Source organism: Saccopteryx leptura, chromosome 4 (assembly GCF_036850995.1).
Source record: "Saccopteryx leptura isolate mSacLep1 chromosome 4, mSacLep1_pri_phased_curated, whole genome shotgun sequence".
NCBI lineage: Eukaryota > Metazoa > Chordata > Mammalia > Chiroptera > Emballonuridae > Saccopteryx > Saccopteryx leptura.
Genome location: NC_089506.1, coordinates 20,863,421 through 20,890,642, shown reverse-complemented (window position 1 = coordinate 20,890,642; position 27,222 = coordinate 20,863,421). Strand labels below are relative to the sequence as shown.

Here is a 27,222-nt window from a genome sequence, read left to right as displayed (position 1 = left end):
TAGAATGCTGGCCCCTCTCCCCCAAAGTACTGTTGAAGGACAGAGCTACTCTCTCCATGTTAACAGGTCAAACATTCTCTCTAAAGGAAAGATAAGCAATTCCATCATAATCAACATGCAGGTTAACCAAGTATCTTTAAAGAAAAAAGTAATTGGAGATATTTTTTAGATTACATAGTCTAACAATAAAATAATTCTCACTCCACCTTCATGGGAAAATCATACCTTCAGTCTGGGTTACAAGATGACCAGGTACTCTACCTTAGGTAATTAATTAATTTAGCTCTATGGTCTCTGCCCAATTTGCTCCTGGGGAGCAAACTCCCACCCAACTTCATGTCCCTCCCTCTTCAAGGCAACCTGCTGGTCATGTCTGCCACTTCCAAGCTTACTCACTATAACCATTCTCAGCCTGGGCTCATGGAACTTTGCTCATGTATTAAAGAAGGCTGGTAGTGTCCCCTAGCTCCCGTTGAGAGCCCACTGCCATTGGTACCGGAAGTAGTCTGCTAGTTATATTATCCTAGAAGTAGAGCAGAACTAAAGACACGATTTAAAATCATTATTTATCGTGAGAAGAGTGGAACATGCCTCATGAAGAAAATCTAAGTGACATCATTTCAGCTGGATCTTCTAGAGATTTTGTCACATGGTGGCCAACTGTCTCACAGAAAACGATGTATTTTTAAGCATAAACCAACCAAAATTATGTTTGCTTTTTGAGATTTTGACAATCTCTTAAAGTTCTTCTTTGAGGTTTGAACTGCCTTTGAGATTTTATTAAATATGTAGCACCCACCACAGGGCCGGGCATCCTTGTTGGTGCAGAACTAACACACGCTGCTCGATCAGTTGAATGGATGATGGGATGAATGATAAGTGAATAAATGAGAGACCTCTTGTGTGGTCATCTCATAGTATTAAGAAAACAAAGAATGCTTCATTTGGAAGAAACCCTGGAAGTCATTTAATGTACTCTCAATTTAGCAATCACTTCACTATTCACCCAACTTTTGATTGAAAATTACTCATAAAATGCAGATCACTAGCCTGGCCCGTGGTGGCACAGTGGTAATGTGTCAACCTGGAATGCTAAGGTTGCCAGTTTGAAACCCTGGGCTTGCCTGGTCAAGGGACATATGACAAGCAAGCAATGAACAACTAAAATGAAGCAACTGTGAGTTGATACTTCTTACTCCCCCACCCTCTCACTATAAAAGTAATAAATAAAATCTTCAAGAGACAGAAAAGAAAGAAAATGAAGATCACTAGTTCACAGCTATAATTCTTTTTAAATGATTCAATATAAAATATAATAAAACTCTCATTTATACAAACAGCCTATTCATCGCGCTGTGCAGGGCACTCTCCCCATGCAGGGTAGCCAGAGTCCCCAAGGATGATGAAGACTCGAGGTGCTCCTCATCCTCATCCTCGTCCTCGTCCTCAGCACAGAGCGAGCCTCAGGGCACTGATGAGAAAACCAAGTAGTAACCTTTCCTAATTATTTTTGAAAAAGGTCCGTTTTTCTTAATGAAAAAATTGAATGCCAAAGAATATTCATCAAATGACAATCTAAAAAAAGTGAAAAACTTAATTACAAATTGCAATAAATGACAAACAAAAGCACAACCAGGCTCTGGCCAGGTGGCACAGCGGATACAGCATCAACCCCAAGTGCCAGAGGTCGCGCGTTTGACTCCCGGCATGCATGAGACGCAATCAGCGAGTGCACAACTAAATGAGACAACCACGTGTAATGAGTTGACGTTGTTCTCTTTCTCAAATCAATGGAAATTTTTTTTTTAAATAAAAGAAGAAAAACACAAGCAACTCAGGACAAAAATGGGCAACAGGTTTTACAGAAAAGCAAACACACCTGGCCAGATGATATGAAAAAATGTGCATTCTACCATTAACGATTAGGGAAATGGAAGTCAGACTCTGTAAGATATCATTTCATATCCATCTGATTGGCTAAAGTTAAAGTCCGACAACATCAAGTACTGAGAACATGTGGTGGGAGTGCAAATCGGTACCTTGTTGGAAAACCGGCGTTATAAAACCCAATATACATATTCTCTACTACCCAGTAATCCTACTCCTAGGTATACGTGGAAGAGAAGTTCCTGCACACGTACAGGAGCCCTGGACTGTTGGAAACAGTCCAGTTAGTACAAGCAAACCAAACCCAAAATGCCCACCGGCGCGTGTATAGGAATCAACTGTGCTGTATCCACACAACGGAGTAGTAACAACAGGAGAGCAGTGCGGAAACACAGCAGGAGGGGCGCACAGAATCCAAGCAGCTTAGTATCAGAAGTGAAAACATCAACTACAAAGTGACCTAGAGCACAATACCCGTAATTTTTATACAGGAAAATAAATTTATAAAAAAAATTAGAAAAATGCAATAAAACTACATAAAAGAAAATGACAATCAGAGGTTTCTCCATGATGGTGACTTTGGGTACGAAAGTGGCGGAGGGACCAAATGGTGGAGCACACGGGTGTGTTCTCATCAAGACCCAGGCTTTTGTTTTGAGCGGTCTTAAGTGTTTGCTACATTGTTGTTGTTGTTTTTTTTTAATAAATGAAAGGTCTGAAAACAAATCATACATGAGTAATAATTATGAACCAAGGATATGATTTTACTCATTTAAAAAGGACCTGGTGCTCCTAAGCTCACCTTCATAAAGCTGTGCGTACTGGGGGAAGCCTGCTGCCCGGAGCCAATCACAGGCCTCTTTGGCTTCAATTTCTGCAACAGAACAGAAGACAAAAATGTTAGTCTCGTTTATCTCTGCACACTTCTTCCTGAAGAAACTCTCATTCTGTTATACAAGCAAAACATGAATTGTCTACTGGTAACGAGTAAGCCAAAAAAAAAAAAAAAAAATCCCCTTAATTCAAATAGTTTAAAATTTTGTGCATCTTATCAGATAAAATTATCCATCTTTCTTTAACAAACAAACAAACAAAAACACAAAAACGGGGTCTCAGCATTAAATTTCTCAGCGCTGCTTCTATGTTCTGGTTGAGAACAGGGCATAATGAGAGTGTTAAGAAGGAACAAATGATGAATTTTCAGTCTCGATGGCCTAACTTGGTTTACTTTTCACATCAACAGAAGGCCACCAAGTACATCTGACACCTCATCCAAGGGACAGACCTCCAGGTCCCATATGGCATGAGCATGGCAGCCCCAGGCAAGGTGGCCATATGTCTTTAGATGCAACCTGCAGGAGGGAGGCCCAGGCTGTCAAAGGACTTGGGGCATTAAGTCAATAAAGCCCTGCAATCCTGGGAAGCTGAAATGCCTAATAGCACTTCTACTTCCCTGTGATTAACATCTTGTAGATAGGATTGATAACCAGAAAGGCCAAGAGCAACTGATACATTACGTTCAAACTCACTCAAGCACAGAGTCACAATTCCGTAAAATCTGATTCACAGAGGAGGTCAGGGCACATTCATGAGTATCCTCTGTTGGCGCAAAGAATGTTCTTTCAATTCTTCTTTCCACCTCCCTCGGGCCAATTGACTACTTAGGTATCTAAGACTATTCACTCAATTACAAACCTCTCCACATCACTTAATTTACTCCTGATTCAAACTTTCATTTAGCTTCTCTCCTCTGAGCCCCGTGAGAGCCCATCTTAGAGGAAGTACACATCTTACATTTGTTTAGGAACTTTACAGTTTCAAAGCACTTTTTACCTATTCTTTCAAGAGTTCCTTGGCCTTTAAAGAAAGGTAATTACCAACATTCAAATCCAGGAAAGCAGGTAAGAATGTACTTATTGAGTAAGCCCAAGAGAAAAGCAACCTGCTATCTTCAGGTGAGTTAGTTAATACCCAAACCACAAACAATCATGGCAGCAGAATGGGAAGAAACGGCCTGGCCACGTTTATGTCTCGAAGTCTTTTCAGTGTCTGATGAAAGCAGCAGCATTAAACACCAGGTTCTGGACTGAGTTGGGGATGATGGATAAAGTGACATGAACGTGTCAGAAACTCAATGTTTGCCTTCAAGAAAAGAACAGAATTGTCTAATGTGAACTGTCTCTGCTTAACATTTTTTTCATGTATTCATATCCATACCTTGTCTCAGAAAGAAATTAAGAAAGTTTTTTTTTTTTTTGTATTTTTTTTCTGAAGCTGGAAACGGGGAGAGACAGTCAGACAGACTCCCGCATGCGCCCGACCGGGATCCACCTGGCACACCCACCAGGGGGCGACGCTCTGCCCACCAGGGGCTATGCTCTGCCCATCCGGGGCATCTCTATGTTGTGACCAGACCCACTCTAGCACCTGGGGCAGAGGCCACAGAGCCATCCCCAGCGCCCGGGCCATCTTTGCTCCAATGGAGCCTCACTGCGGGAGGGGAAGAGAGAGACAGAGAGGAAGGGAGGAAGGAGAGGGGGAGGGGTGGAGAAGCAGATGGGCGCTTCTCCTGTGTGCCCTGGCCGGGAATCGAACCCGGGACTTCTGCACGCCAGGCCGACACTCTACCACTGAGCCAACCGGCCAGGGCTAAGAAAGTTTTAAATAAAACCATAAATATATTCTAGAAAACTATTGCTGGAAAAACGTAACAGCTCAACATTTTATTTTAAAGAATGAGGAAACCACTTTTTCTCTATTGCCATGGCCTCTACTAAAAAATATATATGGAAAAGAGTGTTGTTTGTTTTTTAAAAGTATTTCAAATTACTCAATTTTCTGACTAGTAAGAGGTTATTTCTGTTGAACAGATAGTTAGATATTGACAATAGATTTCTTTAATAATCTACTTAACAAGTGGTGAGTAACCACTATTTTCAGACATGACACCAGGTCACAGTACACACACAAAAAACTTAATTAGACACTATTCACCAGCCAATATTGCCAACTATTTAGAGCAGGGGTAGTCAACCTTTTTAAACTTACTGCCCACTTTTGTATCTCTGTTAGTAGTAAAATTTTCTAACCGCACACTGGTTCCATAGTAATAGTGATTTATAAAGTAGGGAAGTAACTTTACTTTATAAAATTGATAAAGCAGAGTTACAGCAAGTTAAAGCATATAATAATAACTACTTACCAAGTACTTTATGTCAGATTTTCACCAAGTTTCACAGAATAAATCTTTATAAAAACAACTTACTATAGTTAAATCTCTCTTTTTATTTATACTTTGGTTGCTCCGCTACCGCCCACGATGAAAGCTGGAACGCCCACTAGTGGGCGGTAGGAACCAGGTTGACTACCACTGGTTTACAGCGTATTCTTAATTTTCTTATTAAAATGGCTTTATGATGAGAGGCAAGAAAGAGATAAGGTAATATTTTTTTCTAAAAAATCTTGACATTTATTTACAGAATGCTTTACAAATTACCAAGTATCACATATATCACTCACTTAAGGACCAGTGTGATTTAGGGAACTCCAAAATGTCTATTGCTTTCTCATACTCTTACTCATTTTCCACCATTAAGAAAATAAAATGCCTAAAAAGTGACCTAAAAAAACTGTGTCCAAATCATCACTCTTCTTAGGGCCACTTGGTTAGAAAAAAGTGATGTGAACAGGTGAAGATTTGCTTCTTCAGCAGAAAATTGAATTAAAGGCTTACAATGGCTAAAAAAGCTGTACAAGAACTGCAGAGATCCAGTAATTTTACACTTCCGTTTCCTTACCCTAAAATAGACGAACATCTATCTTTTAGATATGAAACCACAGGAAATAAGACAAGCCTATATCTATTTTACACGGAAAAATGTCCAGTCATGAAAATTTAGGTTGCATAACAAATGAGAACTTATCTTGCTGTTTCTGTAGAAATCAGAATCAGAAATAGTAAAAAATTGTCACTGATTTTTTTTAATTAAATGGAATAATTATTGACTTCACTCCCAGCCCTTTGCAGTTACTCCCAAGAGAAAATGATAACAATCTAAGTACTGATATTATTAAAATAAAATTCTCATTTTACTTAATGAGAAATACCCATTCTAGTTTCACCCCCTGACCCCCATCTAGGCCATTACTCTTACTTCTGTCTTTTAACTAAAACTCTAATTCTCTCCTCTCTCAGAGAATCCGTCCATCCAACACTGGCTCATCAAACTTCCCAAGTGACAGTTTTGATCTTGTCTTCCCCTCACAAACTTCACTGGGACTCTCCTGCTTAGAAAAATCAAGTCTAAACACCTCTGCATGGCTTTCACGGCTCATCATGTGGCATCCAACCTAATTTTTCAGCTCCCTACACTCCCTCTATAATATCCCAGCCAAAGTAAACTTGAAGGCTCATCCTCCCACACATCTCTGTGACGGCTCTGGCCTGAAAGACTTCCCCATCCTGTCAGGGTCAAATTTCACTCATCCTTCAAGGCCTAGCCCAAATGCTGCCTTCTCTAGGCGGTCTTCCCAGATGCCTCCCCACCGTTTCATCAGTAGCTAACTTTCATCGAGAGTGCTCATTATGTGCGAGACCCCATCTAAGTACTTAATGCATATTAATTCATTTACTGCTCGTATTGATTCTAAAACACGGATTACCAATCCCAAAACATACAGATGAAATCAGCAGAAAAATAACCATTTCTCCTGAAAATTGAGCTTTCTACACGTTCAAATACCATAATGGTATAGAGACCTAGGACTCATAGAAATAAAGAGGATAGCTTCTATCCTTAAAGAACATATAACATATAAAACAATAAACAACATTCAAAATATTAACAATATTAAGGAAAACCACGCAACACGTTTCATGACTTCAGTGACATGAATTCCCCACCCCTGCCCCTGGCTTCTGGAGACCTCTACCTGGCAGTGCAGGCATGTATGACTTTTCCTTCAGTATAACACTCAGTGCATCTGAGTGGTGGTGAGGAGGAGGATTTTTAAAAAACAGTCTCTACTCGGCAAAAATGCCATGAGAAACTAAAAGCACAATGAGAATACAAGGCCACTTTTATACCTACCTGAGTTTTCTCTAAGCAAACAGCAGACAAAGGTGTTAAGAAGGAAACAGGAAGTTTTGATTGGAAACAGCTCTAGTGGCTCGTTGTATTAGATGAATGAGGTCCAGGAGACTGTTTCGTGTATGACTGGGAACCATTAGGCCATATTTGTACGTTTCCTGGCACGACGGGATGACCCTCTTGTCCCCTTCTCCCTCAACTGTGAGACAGAAATTCCCCAACCCCGTCATCATGCTGTTGAGCTCACTGTTCCTAGCAGACTGGGTAACAGTAACTGGGCGGGAGCAGGAAGTGATTCCACCCACCTTCTGCTTCTCGTCTTCACCGCGGGCATTCTCGGGCTCCCTGCCTTCTGTAACAACACGCTACCAAAACCGGGACTCAGGGCAAATGCTGCCTAAATTTATTTCTTAAACAAAAGCGTAAGGAATTGGAGGACTAATTCAGACTGAGAGCTATGACGTGAATGCTTTCCTTTTTTGCAATGAATAAAAATGAATGCGAAACACACAACTGCCAAAGACTGGTTATCAAGAGCTACCTCTGTAAAATGACTTCTAGTTGAGCCAAGTCAGAGAGAAGTATTTCTATGTTAACATTCATTAAACCCTAATGTTACCTAATCACAACCAAGATTTCTGACTGGCAACTTGCAGCATTCCTACCCTGGGTGTCTTAAAAAAATTTGAATCCTCTGCTGTGCATATTCAGAAAGAAACCTATTAGGAAGTTTCTGAAAGACCAGTTGATACTGGTTCAGTTTCTATGGCCATCTGGCCTAACGGTAGTTGACTCAAATCCACTGCTGGGGATGTTCTAGTACCGTCCTGCGCGTCAGTGAAGCCAGTCTTCCTTCCCGTTCCCCTTCACTCAGTATTTATCGGGTGAACATCTACTAAGCATGCTGCCAGCTTGCTCAGGAACAATCAGACTCAGGTTCCCGCCCCAAAGCAGGAAGCTCAATGGAAAGGTCATTCACAGTTGAGTACACGGTATCTGATGATCCTCTACTGAAGATAAATTGGTTTCCTAAGGGCTATTCTAAGATCCACGTGTTTGTTAGGTCTCAAGGCCGCACCAATGAGTCCCCACTTCATAAAGCGAAAGCAAAGTCCTAACAATGGCTCATATGCCCAGGCTCCTTACTGTCACCCATTTCACTCAGGCTACGTGATCCAGCCAGACTGACACTTCACCCACCCCATCCCCTTTCCTGTCTTACTTAGTCTTCTTCCAAAACCTGTATTATGTTTACTTTCTGACTTTTTCCCCTGTAAGCTCCAAAAGGCCAAGTTTCTTTGTCTATTTTATTCTGATATATATTCCACGCACCTACAACAGTGTGAGGCGCCGAGTTGCTCAGTAAGACAAATACACAGTACGACTTTTGTTCTAGTGAAGTGGTCTTCATTTTTCTGACCAGGATCCACAATAAGAAATATATTTTACATTGTGAGCTGAGACATGTAATGTATGCAGACAATGGGTATAAATACAGGCACACGTTCGTGTAGAAAAACACGTGCGCATAGAGAAGCACATGTAAAACTGAAACAAGTTTCGCCAAGTAACACAAAAGTGATGCAGCCTTATGTCTTTCTGTTTTATTTTGAAATGTTCCCTACCAAAGCGACCAATTTAAAATACATTATTTTCATGCAGAGCTTTTGTAAAAAAGGAAGGAAGGAAAGTAAGCACTTCTGTATAGCACAGAGGAGAATGTGGTGTGGCACAGGAAAGACCTGTGTGCATGCAGAGGTGGGAGGGAGAGGGGTTTACGCTCCAGCTTTATGTAAGGAGGGTCAGGATCGATGGAAGACTGGATGGCGGGAGACTGAGATTCGCAGTGAAGAGACAGAACAAGCTAGGTGGAGAGCTGGGGAAGCCCTGGTGTTCGAGAAGGAATGGTCAGGAGCTGCATTTGCTCTGACACAGAACAAAGGAACAGGAGGCAGCAGTGGAAGTCGGTTACCCTACAGAACAGATCCAAGCATCTCCTTTGCCTGGAAACCCGATGAGCAACTGGCTAGATTTCCTTGGATGTAAAATAGCTTTGCATCTACTCTTTCTAATAATCCATCACAGAGAGGGGGCAAAATATTACCCGTAACAAACAGGTCAGGAAGATTGGTCCAGGAAAGAATCCATTGTTCAATTAAGTAGCTTTAAGAAAATCATCCCTCTGGAACTTTTCCCTCGTGTGTAAAACCTGGGATGGTCACGGGCTTTGCAAATCCCCTCTGTTAAAGTCTCTGAGAGTTCTTTTATGTCCAGGTCCCTGCTCAAAGAATAGGTTCCGCCCTGGCCGGTTGGCTCAGTGGTAGAGCGTCGGCCTGGCGTGCGGAAGTCCCGGGTTCGATTCCCGGCCAGGGCACACAGGAGAAGCGCCCATCTGCTTCTCCACCCCTCCCCCTCTCCTTCCTCTCTGTCTCTCTCTTCCCCTCCCGCGGCCAAGGCTCCATTGGAGCAAGGATGGCCCGGGCGCTGGGGATGGCTCCATGGCCTCTGCCTCAGGTGCTAGAATGGCTCTGGTTGCAACAGAGCGACGCCCCAGATGGGCAGAGCATCGCCCCCTGGTGGGCGTGCCGGGTGGATCCCGGTCGGGCGCATGTGGGAGTCTGTCTGACTGCCTCCCCATTTCCAACTTCAGAAAAATACAAAAAATAAAATAAAATAAAATAAAGAAAGAAAGAAAAAAGAATAGGTTCCATTTTTACTGCCAATTTCCCCAATTTATTATCAATTTTTGAGACATTCTTCTTCCCTCAAAAAATCGTATCATAGTGATGCTCTAAGTCCCAATTTTGTATATTCACTTCTAAAGTATTTGTTTTTTAATAGATAGATTTCTTGATTTGTCCCATGAAGCCTATGTTTGTATATTATAGAGAACTCAAAACCCTAAATGTTTTTACTTATGTGTCTATAGCCCTTAAACTAAAATTAATCTTTCAAGGAAGGAAAAAACTTCAATCCCTTAGAAAAGGCTTGCTTTGCTGACTGCTCTTTTACGTTTGTGCTGCGGTGATGGCAGCATCCTGCCTGCTACCAGATCAGTGCACTGGGTGCTGGAACACATCCTGGAGCTTTGCACCTGTTCGCTACAAATGAGGATGCCGGCTGGGAAGAGAGGTGATCTGCTTCCGGTGCCAGAGCTACCCCGCTCTCATCCGCGGGTCAGAGCACTTACTGTACACGTCAATGCGCCCACAAAGATCACCTTCACCTCGAAACTGTGGACCGTTATTTTAGTAAAAGTAAGAACTGGAAGTTTGGGGGAGTTTTCTTTGTAAGGTTTTTTTTTCTCCCTCCTGCTAGAGGTTTGGAGGCTTGTTGCTTTCTAGTGAAGAACATCACTAGAAATAATATAAAGGGGGGAAAGGACCCATTTCCCCCCAATGATGTGATGACAACTAAATAAATAGTTTCATCTTGAAAGAAGGAAACCTTGAGAGGACCGCCCTGCAAGCTTATACCTGGGACTAGGCACATGACATGCCACTCCAAGCAAGGCAAAATTAAATCAATTGAAATCCCCTTTGGGGTTTGTTTAGTTCAAGCATTTGCAAAATACCACTTTTAACACACAAACCCAAGAAAGGCAAGTAGCTTGCATCAAAACAAATATGTGCTCTGCCCTTGCAAAGGTAAACAGTCCAGTATTAATTCAAGCCGTGTATGGCATGGCTTAACAGGCGCTCCAGACTTGAGCTGATCCAATTACTTCAAGGAACAGAAAATACCTCCCAATGAATTAAAATTGGCACTTACTGCTCAGCACAAAGAAGTCCAGCTGAAATGAAAATAAACTATTAAGGAAATGGAATCATTTCAGTCTAGGCGGAATAATTAATAATAATAATAATAATAATAATACCACCTTTGGCTTACATACACACACACTTTGAATATTCTATATCAAAAACCATGCATTGCTAAGAAAAATGATTTGACATAGCTCTGAAAATACTAAGCCCTTTCAAAATGATGACTGTATAGCTTACGAAGACAATTTCAAGAAAGAAAACAATCTAAATAACATACTTTGAAGGGCCCTTATTTTTCTGAGCCTCTTTCTTTTATTTTCTTGTGAAGTAAAACATACACACTAGGATGATATAATCTACTTCCTTTTAAATTTCTTATTTAGGGCAAAATACCTGGTTACAAACCTAAAGTAACCCCTCCCATCTCCCTCATTAAAGCTTGGCAGGCAGCAATATTTTCGTTAACAAAGCTCTCTCTACCTAGGTCCTCCTCACCATCCTATCCGCAATCTTTGGGTTTCGTTCTAAATTCTCTGGTGCTACCTAGCACAGGAAATACAAAATACTGTGCAAAATGTAGTGCTATAAAAAAAATTCTTAAATTAGGAATAAAAGGAATAGTGAGGAATTCTAAAGACACTGTTGATCCATATTTTAGTTAATTCTGACAAAGAGGAAAAAAATCAAGAGTCAAAAAAAAAAAAAAATCAAGTAGCCTTATCAAAGGCCAGGGAAAATAAACATCTGGCAGATACTGGTCAATGGAAGCCATCTCTAGGCATTCCTGTGTCTAACCTCAACCAGGTGACACTATTCAATTTGACTCTGTTTTGTGCCAAAAAGTATTTTAAAAGGTGTTAGGGTCTTTTAAGTGAGCTAAAGAATTATTTTCATTAAAATTGCTTTAACGCCCAGTCCCCGCAACACATACCCATCTCCCAGTGAAATGTGATCCAGCCACCTCTCTCTAGCTTAGGGACCTTTCCGGTGCTACAGCTGATACTTCTTTCCTACAGTTAGATCCTCAGTTTGGTTCTATACCCACTTTGTTTACACATCCAGGCAGGAAGGGGTCTGAAGTTCCATTCAATTCACATGTGACCTTGGACTAGTCATTGAACTTCCCCACATCTCAGTGGGGAAGAGGCAATGTTTTTCCAGGCTGCTCTGCAAAGTTCTGGAATTTCCCATGAAATGACTTTTACAAACACAAAAGGAATAGGCAAGGTCCCTTTTTCATGCTGTGCAGTTAAAAAAAAAAAAAAAAAAAGTATGTGTGGAGATCGTCCCTTATGGGCTTATGGTTTCTCCAGACTCGGGAGGTGACAATTTCAGAATTTCGGCATCTTTTATCTACTTTAACACCTGAATGTGACAAAAGGCACAGGGAGGCTGTAGTGCACCCAGTGCATGGGCCACAGGCCTTCTTCTCACCTCCCCGGTCCCTTCCGCTACCGTTTCCTAAGTGCCGCAGCCTGAGAAATGCCACAACCTCAGGGTGTGGAAAACTTTTGTCCCTCAGACATCCTCTAGAGGCTCCTGCAAGGAGGAAGGCGCCTTTCTGACAAGTCAGGAAGCAGCCTCCTGTCCTCTCCGCAGGACACTCCGAGGTGGGGCAGGGACGAGAACAAAATGTGGATGGGAGGCGTCAAGGGCACCTGAGGACCGACCCCTCCACTGACCTCGGCCTCTGGTCAGCTTCTGGTGTTTCTCCCGGGGGCAGGGGCGGGGCAGACCTGGAGGGGCCACCACGTAGGGGCACGTGTGAATGGAAAAGGAGCACACTTTCCACCGTGAAACTCCCGCTAGTAGCAGAATAAAAAACAAGGATGAATGGTCAAGAGAAACTGATTCCTCCATCATGTCTGGGTGTGACTTTCGTGAGTTCTAATATGTTACCTTTGGGTGCCCCACATCGTCAGTTCCTAGCAGGCGGGCATTTTCAAGATACCATTCGAATGTGTTCAGTGACATCTATGAGAAAATTTTCCCTTAGACATATTATTTTGAAATATTTTCCCTGACGAAAGCAATATTCAGTCCAGTCAATCCAGGCTAGAATGTGGTATCCCAGACTCCGTGTCTACGAGTTAGCGACAGAGGCTGAGGTCTCCATTCACTAGGCCCTCAGAGAAGAGCAGCAAAAACTACTACTTTTCCAATCCTGAACCCTAACATTGTAGCTCCCTACCTAGGAGCTCAAGTCCATTACGAAACTGCAAAGTTACTGCAAGGCTCTATCTGATATCCAGTGACACATACTGTTTCCTAAACAAAAGTATCTCCTGACCAGTACATTTCCCCGAATCAGACTCGACAGCCTCACCTAGCCGGCTGAAATCCTCGCTCTGCCATGGACATAGATGACCCTCAAGCCTCAGATCCCTCACCTGTAAAATGGAAGTCATTTTACCTGTGGTGTTGTGGTAAAAAAGAAATGTGGCCATGAATTCAGAAACGTGATAAATACTACTTCTACTAATGCTATCTTGTCACAACTCTGCAATTTTTCTATAAAACTGAAAGGAATACACAGAATAGAGAAGGCTGCTTCTTGTGAGACTATAAACATATGTCGGCGAAGCGTGCAAGGCTTTCCTCCTGTCCATCAACCTCAGTGGCCAGGAGGGGCAGCTAGTGAAAAAAAGGTGAAGACAGAGTAGACCTAATTAAAGAACCCCCAGCAGGAGGACTCCCTACTCCTTATCATTTAATCCTTAAAAATAACACAGGGTCCCTCAGGGAAAAGTGCAGACAGACAGGAAGAGCCCTTCTCAGCTGGGAATCCTACCTCTTTTACATTAATTAGACTTCTGACTAATTTAAGGTTGAAAGAATACCCCACTGACTACTCATCCCAGCAAACCAGTCCTAGAAAACAGTTCAACTCTGTAGCACCATCTTTTTTAAAAGAGGAATCACCCTCATGTCTCTAAATTCCTCCATATGCAATGGCCACAGAGCCCACTGGATCTCAACTCATAGAATTTTAACCACTGGATTATGCAAACATTAAAAATGAACATTTTCTTTCAGGCTTGTCTTGATGTGTGCCTTGATGCCCCCTACACCATGGGGCCAGGTCTTGCTATAATGTTCTATAGCAGCCAATTGCAATATTCAACGATTTTTCATCTCACGGCACACAGAAACTAATTACTAAAATTCTGCGGCACACCAAAAAATTTATTTTTTGCTGATCTGACAAAAAAAAAAAAAAAGGTGTAATTTTGATTCATTCACACCAATGGCTATTGTTGCATTAGCTGAGGTCATTTTTCTTATTTGACAATCTAAGGGAAAAGAGAGGTCAGTGTCCCTGACTAAATAGGTATTGCATGTTTTAAAAATTCTTGTGGCACACCAGAGTTGAAAATCGCTGGTCTAAAGCACCAAGAATTCAGTCTTTAGTGTTTTGGCAACAGCCAGGGAGGAAGGGGAAACATCTGAGGTTATTTTTACTTTTGCAAGTCTTCTGGCTATACAGGGTGAATGCTGGGTGGGTCAAGTATTGTCTGGAGCCGGTCAGGGTCTTTTTTCCCCCCTCTCTGCATGGCCTCATTTCCGTCTTCCTGTTGCTAGGAAGGAGAGTTAAGCATGAGAAACTCATGTTTATAATACAGGACCATCCTGTCCAGCACAAGGCTCTTTTCAAAAAAGTAGGATTCACTTCACCACTGTACTTTGCATGCCTCAGTCTTCTGGGCCAATTCACCCTTCCCTGGATATTTTCAAGTTGCATATTTACTAGCCTAAGTCATAAAAATACCACTCTCATCTGAACATTGCATCATGGCTTAAAATCTCCACGGGGACACCAAGGGAAACCCAAGTACTTATTTTTGTATTTGAAACCACCTCTTGGAATCCCACCAAACCTGGGCCTGGCAGCCTCTCACTGGGGCCTGCCACAGCCCCTCTATGCCCCCACGCTAATTCTACAAATAATAGTTTGAGTACAATATACATTTTTCTCACTCACTTCACAGAAATAACTTGCTTAAATCATAACATGTTTTTCTGTTAGTGCGGTATCTTTTCCAAAGGAAACCAAACATCCCTTTTCTTTCTTTTTAAAATTGATTTTAGAGAGAGAGAGGAAGGGAAAAAGAAACATCAATTTGTTGTTGCACTTACTTATGCATTCACTGGTTGGCTCTTGTCTGTTCTGTGCCCTGACTACGAACTGAACTGGCAACCCTGGCCTATCAGGACCACAGTCTAAGGAACTGAGCTACCTGACTAGGGCCAAATATCCCTTTTTAATGTAAAAACATCTTAAAAGTTTACTTGGTCTGTGCTCTTTGAAATGCAGTATAGAATAACAAAATAATAAGTCAAGGCTTTAGGTTAAAAGTGCAACTGGCCTCTGACCTTCACTCCACAAATAGAGAAAAATCCTTGGACTGGTCCAGTGAATTAAAACTTAAACTCTGCCTTCAATCAGCCATCGTTAATGCTTGTCTGTTCAACCTTCTCACTCATTACAAAGTGGTTTCTCATAAGATCTACCGTTGGGAAGTTAAGACACATGGAAGTCACCAAAACTCCTTTTCCCATCCACCCTAGGGATGGTTTAAGCTGGGAGCTACTTAATTCTGATTCTGCAGAGTTGGGAAACCAAGTCAGCCCCATTCTTCAGCTTCTAGCCAATTTGGTGTAAGGTTACACTCAGCTTGAATCAAAATAAAATCTGTTTTTGTCAAAAGCAAACTTTTAAAAGCAGCTGGGAGAGAAAGTCAGTCTGTTGCGCTTCATTTTAAACTCTGAACAGTAGTGCTAATGATAAAAATATGTACCCAGGCTTGGGCCACGTTGTAAATCTGGCATGCTACAATAAAAGTTAATACGAGCACTCGCCAACATTTTTTTCAAAAAATGTCTTGAAATAACTTCTGAACGTACATCTGCTAACTATTTGACACTCATTCTCCAGGATTTTAGTTCTTCAATTAGGGGGGCTGTTGGCTTACAGAGTACCCCTCTGACCATCTGCTGCAGTCTGCAAGCCAAGATGGCACTGGGTGCCTCCACTAATTCCACACTTATGGTCTGCAAATTATCTCTGTGGAGGACCAGATGGATGCTGAATTAGCCAACCTCTTGGAGCTGCTGATAGATTTACATTCAGAGTTCTGCTGGGCTATTATTTTTCCTCATCCTTTAAGCAGAGTTTGGGGGGTGGGGGGTGTAATTTGAAACTCAGTATTCTTCTGTCTCCAGAGCTGCGACTTTTTTCTACCCAAATGCGTCATAGATACCGCCCTCATGGGTTTTTCTGTAGTGGATGGCTGCGCGTTCCTCCACCCCAACAGCGGCTGAACCCACCCTCTGAAGACGGAGAACGAACCCATTTGCTAACGATGTTGAATATTGTATAAAGACTCACTCACAGCTAGCGTGGGGCAAGGTTTTCTTCTCCACAGAGCAGACAAACTGTAGACAGGGGTTTCCTTCTACAATAACCAGCATAAATTGGGTATTTGTGCATCAGTACCAGACACTGTGCTAAGCACTCATATTGGCTCATTTGATACTCACAACCTCTCCGTCTGGTAAATAACAGTTATTACCCCCTGTCGCTGACGGAGATACAGAGGCTCTGTCACTTCCCAGTTTCACTCAGCTATCAGGCTGCAGACCTAGGACTCCCAAGACACCCGCCAGCCTTCCCGGGGGTCCGCTCTAAATCTCCTTGTAACCAGCTGTGCGCTGGAAAGACGCGCGCGGTGAATTACACGTCGTAGGGCCGGCCTGCTGCAGCCAAGGGTGCAACTCCTTCGGTAGGATCAAAGGCTCGGCCCGTGACGTTGGAGGTAGGGACAAGGTCACAGAGTGTGGCAGAGTTCCAAGAGGCCGTCTCCTCTCTCCGAAAAAAGTCGGGTCGGGAGGCGCGCTTCCTTCCTATGGCTGGCCCCGGGCCTCGCTCGGCGCAGGCGCCCCCTCGGGAGCCAAGGGCGTGGGCACCTCCATAGGACATTTTAGCAAACCGATTCAGCGCCCCAGCACGTGAAGGTACACTGCACCCTTCCAGCAGGCACCCCTCACGTGCAAGCCAACCACGGGGCTTGCCAAAGACCTTCAACACTCCCCGGCGGCGGAAGCCACCAAACATACCTTTGAGTTACTGTCCAAAGTTTAAAATATTTCAACAAAACGGTTTGAAATAAAAGTCATTTTTTTGATTAATTTACTTTCAGTTAAAAAAAAATTTTCCCAATGCCACTACGACCTAAACGTTCCTAAATGATAAACTCCTAGGGAGTCATCGCTAATTTTGGACTCGAAAGGTGAAGGGACAGCAAGTAGAGCCTTGAAAGGTCCCCGAAGGAAAGATATTAGAAAGGCGGTCACGCCACGGCCCTCGGAGCCAGAGGCCGTCATCGCCAGGGATTTCCAGCGGGATGGAAGTCGCCCGGCCCTGTGCCCCACGCCCGGCCCAGCTCCCCTCGCCCTGCCCGGCTCCCCTCGCCCTGCCTTGCACCCACAGCCCGGCACTACGTCCTGAGCCTCAGCGGAAAGAGAACCGGGGCTTCACATCATTAGTCGCGGTCGTCCCGCAGCCCCCAGCCCTTCCCGGAGCCCACCGGACGCGCCATCCCGTGAGTCCCAAGCAATGAGCAGCCCGGGGTCATTACCCGAGATTAAGACCACCCCCAAGACCCTTATTTTCCCCACACTCCACCTCCTCCACTCCAAGAAACTCGGGCGACTCGGTCCCAAGCCTCCTCGGAAAGCGTTTCAAAAGCACAGAACGCCAGGCAGCGACTTGACAAGGTGGGGTGACATTTCCTCCGCGGCGGGTCCCTTCCGCAGCTGGCTCCCGCAGCTGGCCTAACGGCAAGGCACAAGTCTAGCTTACGTGTTAGAATCATGGTGTCCGTCTTCTTTCTGCACATCAAGTGCGGCGGGGGCGCCAGGCGCACAGTGGGGAAATCGAGGCAGTCCCAGGTGCCTAGGTCCCGCGCCGCGACCCACGGCGGCACTCAAGACGCGCGCCCCAGGGATCTTTAGCGCATCCTTGCTCGCCTTTCGGTGCCACTCGCCACGGCCCCAGAAAGAACGTGAGTTTTTTCAGAAAAAGTTTGAAAGGGTAGAGAGTTCAGGGAGCAGGACGAGAAGCTTGGGATCCGTGACCCCTGCTGCGAAGATCGGCCATAGCAGGGATAAAAAGCGCCCTCTCGCAGGCAGCTAGAGCGCACTGACTGCCACTGGCGCGCCCTCCCCGCCGCGCCCTCCCGCAGAACCCACCCCGAGGGGAGGGACCAGGCGGGGCCGCGGGGCCTCTTCCCCACCCCCGGGGTAATCCGCCTCGGCCACCAGCAGCCCTCAGGCTCCACCCACTCTCCGCGCCCCTCCTACCTGCCCCGCCCCTGCTTCTTCCCCGCGGCGGGGCTCGCCAGCCCCAGCCTCAGGCGGTCCTCTGGCTCTACCCCTCCTCCCCCGCCCTCCTCTGCGGGAGCTGGAATGTTTCCTCTGGCCGCGTGCACTTCTGCAGCAGGAAACGCCTAAAGGTCTCCAACTACTGGAGTCTGGGGCAAAGGCAAAGACTGTACCCACGAGGCGTCTACTTGTCCAGGAGGTCTCCGCTGGACACCGCGCACTTTTTCTGTTTCTCTTGGTAGCTTTGCACACTTTTTCCCCCCCTTAAATCTCTGCAATTCTCCCTTTCATTCTGGTTGTAACTGTATAAATACGAGTGAACAGAAGGAAGGCGAGGAAGTAGGGATAAATCAGTCTCTTCTGATTTGTAAAATGGGGAAAGTACCTGCCCTTGGACAGACACTCATTGCTAAAGCCCATAGGCGTAATGCAAGTTATTACCATTGCTGTAGAGAGGGATGAGTTTTTACTCCTCCCGCGTTGAGTTTACTGTGTGCATAGCCACTGTTTCTCAAATCCTGGCTCTTGGGCTATACAACCTAAAGCAGCTCATGGAACTGGTAGGACCGACCCTAGTCTGCAGTTAGAATCTTTGATAGTAATGATCTGTGTTTTCACTAGTGCTCAGGTGATTCTGATGCACTATTTTGAGGGCCCCTGATATGCTAGGAAGCCTAATTTTTTTTTTTTTTTAAAGCTCACAAGTGGATACAATCTCCGTAAAATTTTTAAAAATCCAAACCAGCCCTGGCCGGTTGGCTCAGCGGTAGAGCGTCGGCCTAGCGTGCGGAGGACCCGGGTTCGATTCCCGGCCAGGGCACACAGGAGAAGCGCCCATTTGCTTCTCCACCCCTCCGCCGCACTTTCCCCTCTGTCTCTCTCTTCCCCTCCCGCAGCCAAGGCTCCATTGGAGCAAAGATGGCCCGGGCGCTGAGGATGGCTCTATGGCCTCTGCCTCAGGCGCTAGAGTGGCTCTGGTCGCGATATGGCGACGCCCAGGATGGGCAGAGCATCGCCCCCTGGTGGGCAGAGCATCGCCCATGGTGGGCGTGCCGGGTGGATCCCGGTCGGGCGCATGCGGGAGTCTGTCAGACTGTCTCTCCCCGTTTCCAGCTTCAGAAAAATGAAAAAAAAAAAAAAAAAAAAAAAAAAAAATCCAAACCAGAGTTCCATGAAAATTTACTGTGGGGCTAATTGAAACTTTCTGCCTATTACCTCTGGGCAAAGAAAACTACTAGTAACCCAAACCCATTGTTGGAGAACATATACTATGTGTGTGCCCAACACTGTCCTAGGCTTGAGATATATAGCAACGAGCAAAAAAATGACAAGTCATCCCACCCTTCCTGGAGTTTACTTTCTGGTGGGGAAGATGCACAATAAACAGGTGAAATATACACTGTTCATAAAAATTAAGGGATATTTCAAAATGAATATGAAGCCGTAAAATATCCCCTTATTTTTGTGAACAGTATACATATTGTGTCTTAGATGGCACTCTATAAAGCAGGGCGGAGGATAAGGGAGCTGGGGACAGAGTCTGTTGATTAGATTGGGTTAAATGCAAATGAGAGAATTTAGCCTTTCAGCTTGAAAGGTACTGATTTCAATGTCATGTCTTAGTTTACATACACAGAATTCTTTTTTCACCTTTTTCTCAAAAATGAAATAAAAATGCTACCTCCACCTCTGATTCCCTAATTTATCCAAACTGGAATTAGACTCGAAAGAGTGACATTTCAGGAAGGCATGGTGCTTCGCTATTCAACAAATATTTTCAGGGCTATTATCTACCTACAGTGTAAGATAGGACAAGGGTCTCAGGTTTGGGTGGTTCTTTTCTTTTAACATTTTTATTGATTTTAGAGAGCTAGGGAGAGAGAGAAACATCGATTGGTTGTTCCACTTATCATTGGTTTTTTCTTATATGTGCCCTGACCCAGCATTGAACTGGCAACCATAGCATATCAGGATGATGCTCTAACCAATATGTGCCCTGACCCAGGAAACCTTGGCACATCAGGATGATGCTCTAACCAACTGAGCTAATGGCCCAGGGCCGTTAAGTGCTATTCTTGATAAAGGTAAAAATGTAGCACAGCATTTTGCAGACACAGCTGTAAACAGGATGACCCTGACAGGAACCTAACCAGATAAGTGTAGCCAACTAGAAAGAAGTTAATGTGTAATTAACCAAATAGTATGTATATAAGCCAGGGGTCCCCAAACTTTTTACACAGGGGGCCAGTTCACTGTCCCTCAGACCGTTGAAGGGCCGGACTATAAAAAAAAACAAAACTATGACCAAATCCCTATGAACACTGCACATACCTTATTTTAAAGTAAAAAAACAAAACAGGAACAAATACAATATTTAAAATAAAGAACAAGTAAATTTAAATCAACAAACTGACCAGTATTTCAATGGGAACTATGCTCCTCTCGCTGACCACCAATGAAAGAGGTGCCCCTTCCAGAAGTGCGACGGGGGCCGGATAAATGGCCTCAGGGGGCTGCATGCGGCCCGCGGGCCGTAGTTTGAGGACCCCTGATATAAGCAATAGCTAAGCTTTCCTTTCCAGAGACCGAGCTCTGGATGTGAATCCTGATTCCTTTATTTGCTTAAAGTAAATGAAACTCCAGTTCTTGAATGGGACATACTAAGTGGCAAACCCTTGAGTTCAACAGCACAACTGCTGGGGACACAAAGGTAAGCAAGGGCCAGCCCACCTCTGCCTACTCAGAATTTACAGTCTAACTGAAAAAGAAGCACTGTGGGGCCCTGGCTGGTTGGCTCAGCAGTAGAGCGTCGGCCCAGTGTGTAGAAGTCCTGGGTTCTATTCCTGGTCAGGGCACACAGGAGAAGCTCTCATCTGCTTCACCCCTCCCCTTCTCCTTTCTATCTCCCTCTTCTCCTCTTGCAGCCAAGGTTCCACTGGAGCAAAGTTGGCTCTGGCACTGAGGATGACTCCTTGGCCTCTGCCTCAGGCACTAGAATGGCTCCGGCCACAGTGGAGCTATTGCTCGGCCACAATGCTCGGCCCAGATGGGCAGAGCATCGTCCCCTAGTGGGCATGCGGGATAGATCCTGGTCAGGCACATGCGGGAGTCTGTTTGCCTCCCTGCTTCTAACTTCAGAAAAATTAAAAAAAAAAAAAAAAAAAAAAAAAAAAGGAAAAAGAAGTGCTGTGAGTACCTGACCTGGCCCAAGACAACAGGAGAAAAGAGCTGCCATTGAAGTCTGGATGCTGTCAGAACGCCCACAACTGCCAGCAAGGGGGAGTGTGATTCCAGGAGATTTTGGATAAGGGCAAGAACTTTCGATTCACTGCTTGACTGTGTTAAGGATTTTCTTTTTATCATCCTCAACAGGGATGAACAGTGAGAAGCCAATTAAATGGAAGAAAGTATCCCATGATTAAATTCTCATTTTGAAAGGATCACTCAAGCTATGGTGTATATTTCAAACTTGGAAATTAAGAATATACTGAAACATACTAACTTCCCTTATTTATTAAAAACCCAAACCTTAAAAGTATAGTTATTCTAAGCATCTCCTCTAAAGCATATCAAGTCTCAGAATAAGATCTTAATGTTTACTATTAGCTGGGAGACCTTGTATTTTAGTTTAATTAGGCTTCTAGGAGTCTGTACAATCCCAATATATCTACCCCAACTAAGCAGTCATCTTTCCAGAACAATGCTAATATTTTTGTCTCTTCTTGTTCAAGCCTCATTCCTTTTCCTCTGATTATTGATGTCGCCTTGTCTAGATCTTCTCTAATTTCATTACATCTCTCTGGAGATTTGTATTATTTGAATTGTTCATCCTTTAATAAGACTACTTATCCAAAGACATTTTTTCCTGATGATACATTGGTTGGCATTTGGCCTTCCCTGAACCTCAGTATCTTCTACCATTCTTTGATTTATTGACACAGTCCATGTCCTGGGCCAAACCTCAGTTTTCATAGTTGTAATTCTTACCTGTGTTAGAAGTGGACATGCTCCATTCTATGTAAAATAGAGGTTGAAAGGACTTTTGGAGCAGGCCACCTACTAGCTCTGTGATAAACATATTATTTAGCCTCACACACGTCAGTTAATCTTTTAAAAAGGAGGTTAAAATGCTGCATATTTCATGGAGTTTTTAATGGGGATTGAATAAGATAATGCATGCAAGCGATTAGCACATAGCAGGCACTTAATCATGTTAGCCATTATTATTATATATTACTAAGTGGGCACATAAACAGAAACATGCAATTTTTACTTAAATTATTATCTAGGAGAAGATTAAAACAAAACAAGACCTTGAATTTAACCTTTCTGAATCCGGGAACCTTTACAAACCCAGGGAAGGAAGGAGTGGACAGTCATTAAGTGTCAGTAAACAGTGGTGTTTTACCAGATGAAAGAGGGTCCCCAAGACAGTTCAGAGTCCTTCCTCTTCATTTAACCTTCAACTCATCACCCGAGGTTTCATTTGTCACAGGCAGATGACATTAGACTGTTAGCTGATCTGTAGTGAGATTTGGGTATTGAAACCCTGGACCAAGAAGCAGTGATTAATGTAGCCCATTTCCCCACCAGCAGTTTATGGTCCTCCGAAACCCCTTCAGAAATGGGAATTAAAAACCATCACAAATTGCATGAGGTTTTATTGCTACTCTTTTTTTTTCTTTTTTTTCTTTTTTACAGAGACAGAGAGAGAGTCAGAGAGAGGGATAGACAGGGACAGACAGACAGGAACAGAGAGATGAGAAGCATCAATCATTAGTTTTTCGTTGTGCACTGCGACACCATAGTTGTTCATTGATTGCTCTCTCATATGTGCCTTGACTGCGGGCCTTCAGGAGACTGAGTAACCTCTTGCTCGAGTCAGTGACCCTGGGTCCAAGCTGGTGAGCTTTGCTCAAATCAGATGAGCCCACACTCAAGCTGGCGACCTTGGGGTCTCGAACCTGGGTCCTTGGCATCCCAGTCCGACGCTCTATCCCTTGCGCCACCGCCTGGTCAGGCTACTCTTGTCACTTATTTGTTCTTAATGGCAAATTAGAAAAAAAGAAAAGAAAACAGGTTAGACACACTGTCCTGTGCTGTTTGCTTGTTTCCGTGTTCTTCTCTGTTTGCCATCAGCCTTATGGAAGCTATTCACAAGAATATCCATACCCTGTCTACCTGCATGTTCTCACGTTCAACTGTCATATCACCAAGGCAAGGAAACTCACTCCTGGCCAGTGGTGGGGGAGTGGATAGTGTTGACCCAGAACGCTAAGGTCCCAAGTTCAAAACCCCAAGGTTGCCAGTTTGAGATTTGAACGCAGGCTCGCCAACTTGAACGCAGGATCATCGACATGATCCAGAGGTCACTGGCTTGGAGCCCAGGGTCACTGCTTGGCTTGAGCAAGAGTCACTGGCTTGGCTTGAGCCACCCTCCCTTCCCATCAAGGCATGTATAAAAAGCAATCAATGAATAATTAAAATGAAGCAACTACAAGTTGATGCTTCTCATTCTCTCTCCTCCTTTCTCTTCTCTCTCTCTCTCAAAATCAATTAAAAAAAAAAAGAAAGAAAAACCACATATTTAACTCCTAAACTGCATGACAGAAGGCTGAACAACTAAGAATACCCTCTTACATTTTTCCCAGTGTCATTAGGTATTCAGGCAAATAATACTGGTTAGGAAAGCAAGACACAGCAGGCAGGTGAGAAGCAAGGACAACATCCACCAGTCAGGTCTGCCTCATTGTTGGCTAATCTTAGCGTGCCAACCCCAATGCTTGGGCTTTAAAAATTTTTTTGAAGAGCCCCTAGATTTCTATTTTTTTATATCAAATCTCCCAATTTTTAGATGCTGGCAATAAATTAAAAAAATTAAACCCATTCCAAGTAATTTCAACTTTGGGTTTCATTTATCCCTGGGGCAACTAATTTAAACCTCTGCTCTAGTGATATGAGCCAAGCAATTTCTCTGGAAATTTATTTCTCTCCCTCAGGAACTAAAAGATTCCTGCGCTTGGAAAGTGTCGTCATATAATTTATGTTCAATGCAGCATTACGAAATTAGTGCATAAAATAATTTTATTTGTAATGTTCAAAGGAAATAGGACAAATAATAGAAAGTTTTGAAAATAACTTTTAAATGGTATTACTTTAAGAGAAATATTTAAACTCAAATTTAACAATTGTCATTAAAACAGTCATCTATGTTTAAGCATCAGTGACTCAAGCCTGGGTTCTTTTCCCATCGTCATTTCTGGTCTCTAGTCTTTCCAGAAACATTGAGAACCCAAATTCTGAGGGTATAGGATGAGGAAAGAGAGAGATTAGGCAGCAAAATAAATTTACCCTTTTTAACTTTTATCAAAAGTAGCTCTCTTTTATAGTCAGACTTTTTCTGCTAACATATTTTGAACAACTTAAATTTAAAATATGGGCAAGGTTTACTTAGTCTACCAATGATATTTTTAGCAAAGAAGGTGGAGTCCCTTGTTCCTACAGAAATGTGATATAAATCTACATTTTAGGTAATCACTTAAGCTCCAAATATGAAACAGCCTGGCATAGAACTTTTATCAGGTAACAAGTATTTTTTAACACTTAGAAAAGGCAGTGTGCTGTTGAAAAGAAATTGAACATGAATAAATAAGTCCTGGGATGTAGGGTGCAGCGTGGTGACTGTAGTTAATAATACCGTATTGTATATTTGAACGTTGCCAAGGGAACCAATCCTAGAGTTATTAACTAGACTTAATACAGTGATCATTTTCCAATATACACATATATTGAATTATTATGTTTTACATCTGAAACTAATATAATGTTATATGTCAGTTGCAGCTCAATCAAAAGATAACCTCGGTAAATGACTCCTGAACATGAAGAACAGGCGTGGAGGAGAAAGCTATGGGGGGAGAGTCGGAGCAGATCCAGTTCTGTAATCGTTCAGTGGAGGGTTTGAACACACTGAATTTTCAATTCTGGTTTGATAAGCCAATAGGCATGCTTTCCTGAGGCAATTACAATATTTACTGCAGAATCTCCTTTTCAAGGCTATTTCAAGTAACAACGCAGGCAGTTGATTAGCCCAAGGCCTCTGCTCCACATGGCAGAGATGTGACCCCTGCAGTGCGGGCTCCTAGGCAGTGCTCCCGACACCCCACCTCCTCTCTGACCTTCACCAGTGACGGCTGGGATTCTTTCCTGTGGCCTCTGACAACACGAAAATCAAGCCAAATGAAAAGTAAAAATTGCGATAATTTCTGACTCCATGAAAGAACCTGGCTACTTTCCCACCGAATTAGCCAATTTTAATGGCATGCTTTGATTCTTTGTTTATTCTGACATTATCCTTGTTTTTTTGTTGTTATTGGTTTTTTTTTTTGTGACAGAGACAGAGAGAGGGACAGATAGGGACAGACAGGCAAGAAGAAAGAGAGATGAGAAGCATCAATTCTTCATTGTGGCTCTTTAGTCTTCTTAGTTGTTCAGTGATTGCTTTCTCTTAAGTGCCTTGACCAGGGGGCTACAGCAGAGCGAGTGACCCCTTGCTCAAGTTAGAGACCTTGGGCTCAAGCCAGCGACATGGGGTCATGTCTATGAAACCACGCTCAAGCCAGCCACCCGTGCTCAAGCTACTGAGCGCCCCTCCCCCCATGCAAGCCGGCGACCTTGGGGTTTCAAATCTGGGTCCTCTGCGTCCCAGTTCTACACTCTACCCACTGTGCCACTGCCTGGTCAGGCTATCCTCGACTTAATAGTTATTTTTTGAACATGTAGGAAATCACTTATTAAAAGTTGAGAATGACGACATTATTTTATAAGTACTAATAATATTTAATATTTTGCTTTCTAATTTTTAAAATTTGATCATTATAAAACATTCACTGTTAAAAAGTTAAGAAACTACAAAAAAGTATAGAGAAAAAAAGGAAACCTCATAATTTCACTACCAGCAACAACTGCGGATTTATTTTCATGTCTATCCTTCTAGTCAGGTATTTAAGTATAGATACTTTATTGTACAAAATTAAGATCATAGTGCATATTGTTTTGTAATATTTCATTTCCCTTAATATATTTGAAGAATGTGACATTTTATAGTTGTTTCATATTCCATCTATGGATGAACCACTGTTTTCTTTATTGAATATTTTTGCATAGTAAATTTTAAAAGAGCAAGAATGATAATTTCCATAGCCATATTCATTTCTTTTGAATTAAGAAGTCAAAGGGCCCTGGCCGGTTGGCTCAGCGGTAGAGCGTCGGCCTAGCGTGCGGAGGACCTGGGTTCGATTCCCAGCCAGGGCACACAGGAGAAGCACCCATTTGCTTCTCCACCCCTCCGCAGCACCTTCCTCTCTGTCTCTCTCTTCCCCTCCCGCAGCCGAGGCTCCATTGGAGCAAAGATGGCCCGGGTGCTGGGGATGGCTCTGTAGCCTCTGCCTCAGGCGCTAGAGTGGCTCTGGTCGCAACATGGCAACGCCCAGGATGGGCAGAGCGTCGCCCCATGGTGGGCGTGCCTGGTGGATCCCGGTCGGGCGCATGCGGGAGTCTGTCTGACTGTCTCTCCCTGTTTCCAGCTTCAGAAAAATGCAAAAAAAAAAAAAGGAAGTCAAAGGGACTTAGGACATTTGGTATGTATTTTTAAACTCTCATCCAGGAAATTTGCACCTAGTTGACATTCTTCCAGTGTTTTTACCCATTCATCGTCATGTTAAGAATTGACACACTGGCCCTGGTTGGTTAGAGAGTCATCCGAAACAACAGGATGTGGGTTTGATCTGCTCCATCCCCAGTGAGGGAACATATGGGCAGCAATCAATGAACGCACAGGTAAGTAGAACAACAAATAAATGCTTCTCTCTCTCTCCCTCTCTTTCCTCTCTCTGTCTCTAGAATCAATCAAGAATTGCCAGCATTATAATTTCCATTTAATAAAAATATCTCATTAGTTTTTTGGGGGTTTTTTTGTTTTTTTTCCTCAGAGACAGAGAGAGGGATAGACAGAGACAGACAGATAGGAACAGAGAGATGAGAAGCATCAATCATTAGTTTTTCGTTGCGCATTGCAACACCTTAATTGTTTGTTC

General features: G+C 43.4%; 1 protein-coding gene across 4 annotated transcripts in view; it reads right to left on the bottom strand.

Annotated features, from left to right (window-relative positions):
• The window catches only part of DLC1 (DLC1 Rho GTPase activating protein), a 377,124-nt gene that overhangs the window by 28,917 nt on the left and 320,985 nt on the right, over positions 1–27,222 (bottom strand). For 2 of the 4 annotated variants that reach the window (XM_066380251.1, XM_066380253.1), the window contains one exon: positions 2,690–2,761. In XM_066380251.1, the coding sequence (XP_066236348.1) occupies positions 2,690–2,761 (72 nt within the window). Of the gene's footprint in view, positions 1–2,689; positions 2,762–17,429; positions 17,574–17,606; positions 17,965–27,222 lie in introns of those variants that run through there. The other 2 variants (XM_066380254.1, XM_066380252.1) reach the window with 2 other exon arrangements.